The 12,115-nt window shown below is 28.9% G+C and overlaps 1 protein-coding gene across 2 annotated transcripts in view; it reads left to right on the top strand.

The window, feature by feature from the left end:
* LOC136987082 (calcium-binding mitochondrial carrier protein Aralar1-like) overlaps positions 1-12,115 on the top strand; it is a 42,669-nt gene that overhangs the window by 6,518 nt on the left and 24,036 nt on the right. For both annotated transcript variants that reach the window (XM_067284742.1, XM_067284741.1), the window contains 2 exons: positions 6,330-6,386; positions 9,960-10,102. In XM_067284742.1, coding sequence (XP_067140843.1) covers positions 6,330-6,386; positions 9,960-10,102 — 200 coding nt within the window. The remainder of the gene's footprint in view (positions 1-6,329; positions 6,387-9,959; positions 10,103-12,115) is intronic.

Here is a 12,115-nt window from a genome sequence, read left to right as displayed (position 1 = left end):
AATCAGTTAAAGAAGTTTTAGACATGATCTTTATGGAGATTTTGTGTAAGAAGCATTGGTTTTATTTGAATGTTTCTTTTTAATTGACTTCTTAGCCCTTTTGATTTTTTTATTAGGTAATTTTTATTTGTACAATTTGAATCTGAAGATGAGAATTATTCTCAAACATTTTATTGAGATACTTGTCTAAGACATTAATGAGGGAAAATCTGATTTTTAATATTAGAAGGGAGTCTAAAGGCTGATGTACATATTGACTCCACATTTTATATTTAACTTATAAGCAAATACCTCTACAGTCTTCCAAAAAGAATGCTACTATTTTAAAGTAGTGTAATTATGTTAATTATTATCTGAGGACATTGTAATGTACAGTCCAAATTTTTACATTTACCTATTATAATTTCTCAATGCATGTATGTCGTGTCACATGGCATGCATTCAACCAATACTCGATTTCTTCTTAAGCTCGCTATGGCATATCTGTTGTCACTCCTACCATGGTGGTAACAATTCTACGGCTTCTGCAGATTACTTGTGTAGCACAGGGCTTCTTAAACTATGGATCGCGACTCCATTTGGGGGTCGCTTAGCGAAATCTTGGGGTTACAAGATTTTAATGCAAAATATTGAAAATAATTTGTGAGAGTTTGAAAATGGCATGCTTTGTGTCGTAGGTTTCGTGAGTTGCACTTTGTGTCACTTCTGGTGCAGCGAGACAACGATTCAGCAACACTGATTGTAGTGTGAACTAGTGTAGTGTTGTTGCTTTTCAGTGTATTCAGTTGTCTCTGTTCCATTGTAACACAAGAATGAACTGTGGTAGTACACCATTATTGTTTTTGCAAATTTGTATATATCTTCAATATATATGTATATTTTCATTGTATTTCATATGTATATTGCAAAATATTTATATATCTTTATTTTATATTTTGGGGAGGGTCGTGAAAAAAATCACAATCATAAATGGGGTCGTGAATAAAAAAGGTTTAAGAAACTCTGGTGTAGCACAATGATGAGTTGTTTCAACTTCATGAACTTCAGAATGCAAAATGCCTTCTCTGTTGTGAAGTTGCTGTTTTCATTTATGGCATTTCGGTAGGTAATAGACAATAGACAATGAGATGTTTGAAAAAAATTTACATTGCCACCTTAACACCGTGCAATGCACCAACATTAGAAATTCTGCAATTATGGGTAACTTTATTTACACAATCTAGATTATAAATTGTCTCTGTTAGGTACACCACAAATACGGCACCTCTATCTTTATTTTATATTAGAGTAGCGTGTTTTATCAGCCTGCTTTTACATTTTAATATGTTTAATCGAATTCCACGCACGTGTTTTACGTAATTTAAATAGTCCGTTAAAAAAGCTAATTTATTCGAAAACCACAATATTCGATTTCGCTTGAAGATGACAACAGTAAGTTGTTGAAAGTACTTGCATTTAAATGTGAAACATTCAAGTAACTGTTAATAACACCGCAACACAAATGTGCTAATTACTCTTTATTTTATGTTGGCGTGAAGTGTGTTAATACTATTTTGAGATGTTTGAATGAGGATGGTAGGCAAAACTCTGACAGTTACTCTATCAGTTGGTGTATGTTGCATACTTCTCAGATAATAATTAACATAGTGACATTAATTTAAAATGGTAGTATTCATTTTGGAGTGTCCCGTATATATGACTTTATAGAGATTTGTTAAAAACTAATAATAAATGTTTTTGTACCTTCTAAGCTTTGTCTTTGGATTGTTTATTTTATAAAATTTGCAAACTTTATTTTCAAGAATATATCATTTCAAACAGCCAACATGATAAAATAGAATGAAATTTTACAAAGTAACAGTCTGAAGGTAAATTGTATACAATTCATCTACCAATAGCTTTTAACTGACCCCTACAAAGTCAGATATAATAATAGCTTATAAATATGAGAATCAATAAAAGAACTAACTGTAAATTATTATAAATTTATTCATCATCTAAAAGTACAGTACATCATGTACTTGCAAAGGCTTGTGCAATATTTTTAAAATTATTGTACACAGATGCAGTGCCGGATTAAGCCTCTAGCGGGCCCTAGACAAAATTTAAGTTGGGGCCCCATTTAAATAAGTTGCTTCTAAACAAATCTTATATAATGTGACATTAGCGTAGCTAGCATAGGTGACACCCGGTGCGGATATCGTGGTGTCACCCCAAGTCACACCGTAGTGTCACCCTTTTTAACTCTTTTATAAAACACTATTGAATTGTAATATCTTCGCACTCGAGCAACTTGAACGCTACATGGAATATGCGATATCGCGACGTATAAGTTTAGATTTAGAAAATAAATCATAACCATACATCAGTACTACCACGAGAGGCGGCCCTAGGAATATTTCTAGATGGTGCGAGAGATCTGGTGGCGCACATTACTTCTGACACACGGGTGGCTGCTGACTTTTTTTTTCAAGATAATGGCTAGTCGAGCGGAGCTTAGTAGGAATTGTTAAATACAGCCTTTTCTGTCCTATCTAATTTCTTAAATAATTTTTAACTCGTTTTGAAACAGAGAAATCTTATGCACTGAAGCCGGGCCCTCCGAATTATGGCCCTAGACATTTGTACTACTTTGCCTATTCGATAATCCGGCCCTGCACAGATGAACAGATTAGGGGGAACTATTAACGTGAAAATCACTACAAATTGTATATTCTCTTAAAATCAAGTGATTCTTTCTCTTAATGATAATTTTTGTAATGGCAATTTATTGTCAGTAATGATTTTACATGCCTTCAACCAAAAATTAGAGGATTTCTTTATGAAATTTTGTATAAATTATTATATTTTTTGCTATATTAGCATGTTTCTGAATGGTAAAATATAAGTTAACTAATAAAATTGTTTACTCGACCATCACATTTTAATGCATGTTTAAAATGTCTAAGAATATCACAACCTTCATTCTATTTATTATTATTATTATTAATTATTTGTATAAGTTTTCCAGTCTTAATATGTAATTTATGAAATAGTAAGTATCTATAATAAACATAATTAGAATCTAATTTAATTTATTTTGAAATTATGATAAATATAACAATGATGTGGATATAATCAACCCAAAAACCATTGACAATATAAGAGAGAAGGGGAGAAAATTTTCTATTAAAAAATAACTGATATGTTTGAAACGAGACAGGGATAACTATTTATCTTTACATCCCTTACATTGCTAAGGTCTCTAAAGCATGAGTTAATGTGTTTGTTGCATGCAGTACCAAAAGTACACTAGTGATGAGTTTTGGTACTAATGGAAGTGTAAACTTGAGAAAAATTCTTGCTATAGTGATGACATTGTCCCTATTAAATAAGAAAGAATAACTTAGAAACTGAAAGATTACATAAATAAATGAAATGTACAACCTTACTGGCTACTTGTCATCAAATGATTTTATGATTTTGTAAAATCATAGAAAACTAATTTAAAGGTTACACTTAAAACATTAACCTGTAATTTTGCATTACACATTTAATTAATTCATTTATGTAATCTTTCAATTTTGTTTAATTTCTAGATTATTCTTCCTAACATAATAGTGATGATGATATCACTATTTTAAGTTTGCTCTTTCTTGGCAGCAGCACATTTCAAAGCATTTGAATGATTTCTAAATATTTGTAGTTATTACTCCATTAAAAGCAGTATTTTCTTTTTTTAAATTATAATATAGGAAACCAACCAAAACTTGAAAATAACTTAACAAACAACACTTTATAATATTCCAGCAATTAAATTTACGAACTTGAAAACGTTTTTGATTTGACTTAATGGATCTTCAATTGCAGAACATGTAAAACATAATAGAATGTTTTGTTTTTTGTGTTCTGTGACTGACTGACAAAACACTTTTGAGTTCATTAATTTTAATTGCTGGAGTGTTATTAGGTGTTGTCTGTTAAGTAAATTACATTATAGTGGAGTTATGCTTTAATTTCAAATAAAACATTTCCAAAAAGACAATAAAAATCTATGCAGACGTTTGTAATCAATACATAATATTTGTTTAGTACGGAACTATACTTGTTTTTAATATCTGTAATTGTTTTCATTCCATTTTTAACTACTATTAGAAAGTTCTTATTATAGATTTTACCAAGCTTCTATATTTATCTTTCATTTCCTCATTATTTCAGGGTACGGAAGTTTCATTATTTATCATTACAAACATATTACGAAAGCTTTCGCTTCTTTAATTTAACAACAAATTGAATATCTGAGTGTTTTGGATTGAGAAATTGAAATTTATTCACGAATGTTACCGCTTTATCTCTAATAAACATCTACGAATGAGAACAATAACATTAAAGAATGGCTTTCTGTAAAGAAAAAAGATGTGTACGTATTTTGATTTAAAAAAAAAAAAATATTCTAAAAGAGTTTTAAATCAGGTTTCTCTCTTCTAACAATTTAGGCCTGTAGAACAGAATTTCTTAAGATTACAAAATGAATTTTTAACCTTTAACTTCAAATTGACATTTCATTTGTATTATAAACTTGTTAATTTTAATATCATCTGATAAATGTAACTATTATAAACCTTATAAATTATCTAAAATTTTAAATATTTACAAAATATGGACTGAATTGTCAAGAAAATATTATACTTGGCTATGCATTATATGATCAATACAAAATTAAAATTTCTTAAACAAGTCCGAAGAGAAGCAGCATTTAAGATGTAAAACCCACTACTTTATGAATATGTATTTACAATTAAGAAGTTATGAACATATGCATAATGCACAGAAATTTTCTTAAAATTGCTTCATTCAGAAGTAGAGAGTTGTAAACTGATGATCACAATTGTCTGTTTGATTATTAAACATGAAATAATCAATCTATGATTTACTAAGAGGTACAAAAGATAAAACTTAATAATATTTTGAAAATTGTATCTATATTTTTATTTGATATAATCAAGTACATGATTGAATGTAAAAGCTAGAAAGACAAATTTGTCATATGTTTATAGCTATTTCAATGTATGGTTAGTGGCAATAGGGTTGAACAACATTGTCACTCACTATGAACACTTGATAATCTACCAATGATAAATCTAGTAACAAAATGTAGAAATTTAACTATTTATATATATTAGGTTTAAAGTAAACTATTTTAGTTTTACAATAGCATTAAATAAAACAAAGTAAATCCCTCAATAATGAATGAATGAGTAACAGTAATCTGTAAAATGAATTAAAAATTCTTTAGCATTCCATCAGCTTATTAATTAAAATGAATTTTTTTGTTTAGCTTTATAAATCCTCTTCTGATTGCCATTTTTGTTTTCATCAAATTCTTGTGGAATGATACGTGTCCAAAAAGTTACTGTGCAGTGAGAAATTTGTAACGACATTAAAGTCGTACAGCATAGCATACGAGACTCGTAAGTTGTATGTCTTGCGTTTCCACTCTGCGGTAGATGCCGTTACTGCTCGCTCACAGTCGTTCCGGTTTTCGGAAGACTTCTTTGCCAATCTCCTGTGGAATTTGATCCCATAGGTCTCTGGACTTTGCTCTTCCAGATTTTAGAACTTCTGGGGGACATGGCAGAGAATTTTCTGGCATTTGCTATAGGAGAAACTGCAGTATTGTACATAAACTTTTACTTAAACCTTTTCTACTGCATAGCAACTCTTTAGACACACTGTATGAACGACATCTCTCATCATTTGTATATTTTTATGATGATAGAATTGTTTTTCTTTTCATCCATTTTTGAGACAGAGTTTTTCTTTTTTAAAATAATATACATTTAAACTTTATTTAGCTCTTGTTTTTGTTTGTATCATTACAAAATATTTCACGTCAAGAGTCTCAAACTCACCAGAAAATACAAATCAAAAATTTATATAGTCTAGAACTTGGAAGCTTGATGTTAGTTTAAAATGATGAAATATGGGCAAATGTACATTTTGTAAATATGTTTTTAACACTTATAAAATTTATTTATAAATTCAATTTTTGTTAAGTTTTTAAGGTATTAATTTTATTGTGAATTTGACTATTAGTTTTTTACTTGATATTTTATTTCTATTATAAGAAACTAACAATTAAAAATCAAGTTCTCAAATACAATCTGGTTGTGACTTTTTTTTATTTTAAATCTAATTTGCTGCTCAAGACAAATCTCAGATTGTAATATTTCCAATAAACTGTTACTTTAAAAAAGATTGATTATCTGTATGTTTTTGTAAGAGAATTCTCTTACATAATGTATAGAATTGACACTAAAATATTTATTAAAATAACTTTCTATTTGCAGGGTAGTCAGTTTGTGAGAAGAGCCGACACTGAAAGACTGAGAGAGATATTTTTAAAGGTTTGTTAAGTGAAACAATCAGACATATAGACATATATATATATATATATACATGTATACATTATACATTATACTGTGTGTATACATTACATATATATATATACATTATAATTCATTATATCAGTATATATATACATTATAATATACATTATAATTATGTCTAATGATACATGATAATTATATTGTTTTAAATAAGATGGCTTTGGAAGATTTTGTATAATTGCTGTAATCAGCAGTAATAGTTTCACATAAAAGTACTTAAGAAGAGAAATTTAATGTGCAACAATTTTTAAAAATTAAATTACTTCCACAATGAAAGGAATAATAAAGAATTTTTGTAAATATATGGGATGGTTCCAAAATTCAGTTAACGAAGATATAATTTTGAGATTATTTAAAGAACAGTTAAAACAGCTGCATGTTACTTATGATTGATTTCATTGGAAGTGATCGAATCAGCTGTTATGTCCTGTTAGAATACAGTAGAGCATCGATTATCCGGAACAATTCAGGACTGGGTTGTTCGAATAATCAATTATGTACGAAAAAATATATTCACTTATCCCATGTTGAAATTCGCTCAAATCCTAACACATCCTTAAGTACCCTATCATGGTCGCGCCAGTGCTGCCAGCTAAAACATGCACACCAACAAAAATAATAATGGAGTAGCCCAAGACATAGCCAAATATCGCAGCACCACAGCACTAGCTGAAATTTAAATTTGCCGACTGGAATGCTTTCGGTTAACCGATGTTTTGGTTGATCGATATTCAGATAATCAATGCTCTACTGTAGTTGTAAAAAAATATAGCTTGGTTAACTGATTTTTGGACCATTTTGTGTATTACTTCAAATAATCTCGATTTGATCTTTTGTATGTATTTCAACTGATCTCTGAATTGATTATATTTGTAAGCTGGCTCCACACAATTGCCAAATAATTGCCTATTTGTCCCTGTTGATTTGACATACTGTACCAACAAGGAGTGGAAAACTGCAAATATGAATATTTCATACTGAGTAGTCACAAGTAAATCATCCATACTACTCAGTATTAGCCAAATGTTTGTGCAACATTCGGCAAATACTAAATGTGTGGTGCTGCCTTTAAATTAACCATGTTAACATTATTGAATAATAGGACATGTTTTGAGAATTTAGTGCAATAGTATATTTAATTTTCACAATGGAAATTTGTTTTTCAATGTTGCTTAAATAGATCATATAGAAATGTTTTGCAAAATCATCTCGAGACATCTTATTTATTTCAAATACATTGTCTACTATAGCACATAATTTCATAAAAAATCTGACTCCATACTGTTGTTTTAGATTGTTACAGAAATTAATATTGTTGACATTAATTATTACAATATATTGTATTATGATTTTAGATTGTGTGCGTGCAAAGTTATGTCACCTTTAGAACTTTCCCAATATTTGCTTTTGTCTCTCCCAGCTTATGTGAATAAAAAAATGTTTTGGTGTTAGTATGAATGTAACAAACAATAAATTTTTTCTACATGTAAACAGTAAAATCTGAAAAATGCATGATTGAACTTCTGTATAATGAATTGCCTCTAGGAAATATGTGAATTCGTTTATGTAGAAAATTTGTTAAATGGAAAATTCACTGGTAGGGAAAAGAAAACATGATAAACTGTAACAATGTTACACAAAAATATTCATGAATATATTTGTAACAAAATAAAATATTATGCATGCATGCATGTTACATGAAAATTCAAAAAAAGTATGCTTTATTCAGTTTTTCATGTAACATACATATGTAATATTTTATTTGTTATGAAATGTTATTGAAATGATATTTATGCAGCTGGCAAAACTTTGTTAAATAGATATTTTTAAATTTAAAAAAAAAAAAAAAGATACATGTTGAACATTCTCCAGAAAAATACTTTGAAAAGAGAAATTTATAATATAGAAGTTCATCATATGGACATTTGACTGTATGTACAAAAACAAATATAGTAGAATAGTAGAATATGCTTATTGTCATCACTTTGAAACTTGATTAGACTGATAATGTTAAGCAGGATAAGTGGACAAGATAACAATTAGTGAGAATTCTGACTATATTGGCCTTGTCTTTTAAAAAGATGTGTTAAAACCAATTACAAAATGCATAACTTGAAGATATAATTATAATTTGGATGAATGAAGGTCTTTTCTGCGAGTCAAAATCTTACCATGGATAATCAAACTATGCCACTGGGACTTGCCAGTAGGCCTGTGGTTTGGCAGGCCTACTGGCAAGTTCTGCACATTTTGGATCACAGGCTAGTTCTGCACATTTTGAATGCTGCATTCTAACATCATTAAATAGTAGGTAATTGATAATGATGATTTTATTAAACATGATGCTTTATTAACAGAATACAGTGAACATGTTAATTATAATTTTACATTGTTTGGATCAATCGAAAAGCACATCATCTAAAAATAACATTTTCTAAACCTGAAAGCAAGATGAAAATGCAGTTCAGTATTTGAACCTCAGTAATATTTTGTAGTTCACAAACTTCTAGCAGACATTTGCTGTTTAACAAAAGTTGCTTTTGATTAGCAATGATTTGCTTTCCAAGTGACAGGAATGAGTATGTGCACACCCATGAGAGAGGTGTGCTGCTATTTTGAAAATATACATAGCACACCCCTCTTGATTTTTTTGATTTTGTTATATTAGAAGGATGTAAGGAACAATTGTAGCTGATATGTCCCAGTCAAGAGTTACAAGCATTAGTTTTGAGGTCCCACCAGAAGTGTCCATCAGTTCTTTCAGGTAGGAGTCCCTTGTACAATCTACAGTTAATAGTAATTTATTCAGTGTTGTTTACTTATCGGTTTTTGCAGTAATGTCTTTAACAGCATTTACAAGGAGACGACCAGATGTTTGGGTCTCCTATTCAAACAAAACTTAGTGAGCACATAACCCTAAACACAAACAGTTCCATGTCCAAATAATGACCCACTTCTCAAGTGTTTCCGAAAAATGGGCCCTGAAAATTGACTGTTTAGCTTTATAAGTCTTTGGAAGTTTTACAAGTGCTTGCAATGGCAATAGCAACTGGATAAAACAATAGGCACTGTAGCTGCACAGTGTAGGTTCGAACCTGTTCAATTTTAGTTATTTTTTTTACATGTAATAAAATTCTTTTATTATTTTACTGTATCATTATTATTATTCCTCATGTTCAAAGCTTATAAAACAAGGTTTAAAAAACATTATATCGTTTCCTGTTTATGAAATTAAGCACTTTGAAAATAAATTTTTTATTTGCAAACTGAGCTGAGATGCTTTGCTCAGTGAACTACTACTATATCTATTCCAAGTTTATACTATAGAAAATATATTCTTAATAGTAAGTTTAAGGGAATTTAGCTTTCACATCTTATCTTCATGAATGCGCATTCTTCAAGTAGTTATGTAATCAGTAGAACATTTACATCCAAGGTAATTTGAAGGCTTCGTTAATCATTAGTAACAGTTTCAATTGAAAACTGTTAAACATGTTAGTAAAATTATATTGATAAATTTTTATTCTTTAGTATGCAAGTGTGGAAAAAGATAGCGATAAATTTATGACACCAGAAGATTTTGTTAGAGGATTTTTAGGTTTATATCGTCACGACGATTACAATCCACACACCGTACGATTACTGGGTAACATTCTAGACACATCTAAAGATGGGTAAGTTCATAAAAATAATCATATCTTTAAAATTATTTTGATATAAAAAACTTAGAATATGAACTTTTTAATTTGTGAATTAAATACTATAATGCTCTTAAAGTAATTTCAGATTACTAAAGAAAATAATAAAGCATTTAAAAATGTATAATTTTATTAGCAAATATTGTATATAATTATTTTAATGAAAAAAAATCAAAGTTTTATAATTAATTCTGCACATAAAATTACATTTTTAATCTACTTTATAATTAATGTTTTAGAACTTAATTTATTGTTTATCAATATCATACATTGATATGGGCAAGATAAATACAGATGATAATGCTTTAAAGATGTTATATTAAACTATTTTTCTGCATGTAAAAATTTAAAATATATTTAAATATTTTTAATTAAAAAATTGTAGTAAATTCAGGGTGTTTTTTTTTTAATTTAAAAAAAAAATTGAATATTAAACAGAAAACATCTTTTTGAAGTTCACCATGTACATTGGGTGAGAATTTGTTTTGAAACATCTGGCCAACTGTAATTCATAAGTGAAAAGTCTTCTGACAATCACAATCTTACGAAAAATTCTTGAATAAAACAACTTAATTGAAACAAAAAATTTTTAATATACTTCTGATCCAAACTAATTTTGTTTTTCTGCTAAATTTCCAACCAAACACAAAGATAAATCATAGTTTATTTTTTAAACATGCTGAATTTGTAAAATTAATATATACTATGCATTTTAATGTAAAGACATGTACAGTAGAGCGTCGATAAGTGGAACGTCGGTAAGTGGAATGGCCGGAAAGTGGAACGATTTTCAGTCGGACTGTGTCGTGCTGAATCGAACGTTTTTGATACTAAATTTACTTCTAAAGTATAATTTTCATGTTTTTTATATTCTTTAATATATTTATTTTGTTTGTACAAAATGCAGAAATAATTTTTAACGATACGATAGCCTCGATGATTATTATAAAAATTTTCGTTAGGCTTAAAATCGACGAAAATTCAACACGAAGCGACACGCAACGGAGAAAAATTCAACAGGAAGCGATACGCAACGGAGAAAAATTTGAACATCGGACAGGTTAATGTATTTTTTCGTACAAAGTCGGAAACTGGAACAAATCATTAACTGGAAGGACCCCAGTCCCCAATTGGTTCCACTTTTCGACGCTCTACTGTACTAAATACAGTATAAAAAGTTCTTAGATATATGCTCCTAGTTCATAAACAATATACACTTCATATTATAATGTGCGTAGGGATATCAATCAAAGCCTTCAAAGCTTTGAACCTTCAGAAATTTTTGGCAGTTTTTGAATTTGAAGCTTTGGGGGGAAAATGCGTTGAAAGTACAAAGATTTCAAGTAATATTCAAACAATAGTAAACATAAATTTCAAAGCAGAAGAAATTAAAATGTTGGTGTTGGTAAGCAAACATAGTGTAAATGTAGAGAAACTTTACTTAGGGCTCAAAATTATTGAACCTACATCAAGTGATAGTGAAAGGGTTTTCTCAATTTGTGGTAACATTTTAACAAAAGGAAATAATCGGTTCTCTCCTCGTCTCTAACACTTTTGTATACTTTACTTTTTATTTCAAAGAAAATTCTAAATGTGTTTAATAATCAAACAGATTTGAAATTCCAAATCAAATTTGCATAGAGCTTGTTTCTAAAATTTCTGGTCTGTATTTATGAATTTAATTCTAAGAATTCTCAATATAGTTATCTAATCAATTTGTAATTGATTGAATTCATTCATCTCTGAATTACTATGGCATAAATTTTGGCATTAAAACTTTTAAAACTTCAAAAATTTAAAAAATGAAAGATATCCGTAACTGTACATATATTATTTGTTTGTAGTTCTTTTTGATTTTCTGTTTTTTTATGTATATAGATTCACTAATCTGAGCATTCTTATACTGTAATTAGTTCAGATTAGTAAGAGTGCACTATATTTAAAATTGAAGGTTAGAATTGACTTTTTTTTAATCAAATATGAAGAAGT

Source organism: Centruroides vittatus, unplaced genomic scaffold, assembly GCF_030686945.1.
Source record: "Centruroides vittatus isolate TY-2023 unplaced genomic scaffold, ASM3068694v2 scaffold_1444, whole genome shotgun sequence".
Lineage (NCBI taxonomy): Eukaryota > Metazoa > Arthropoda > Arachnida > Scorpiones > Buthidae > Centruroides > Centruroides vittatus.
This window is presented reverse-complemented; position numbering and strand designations above follow the sequence as displayed.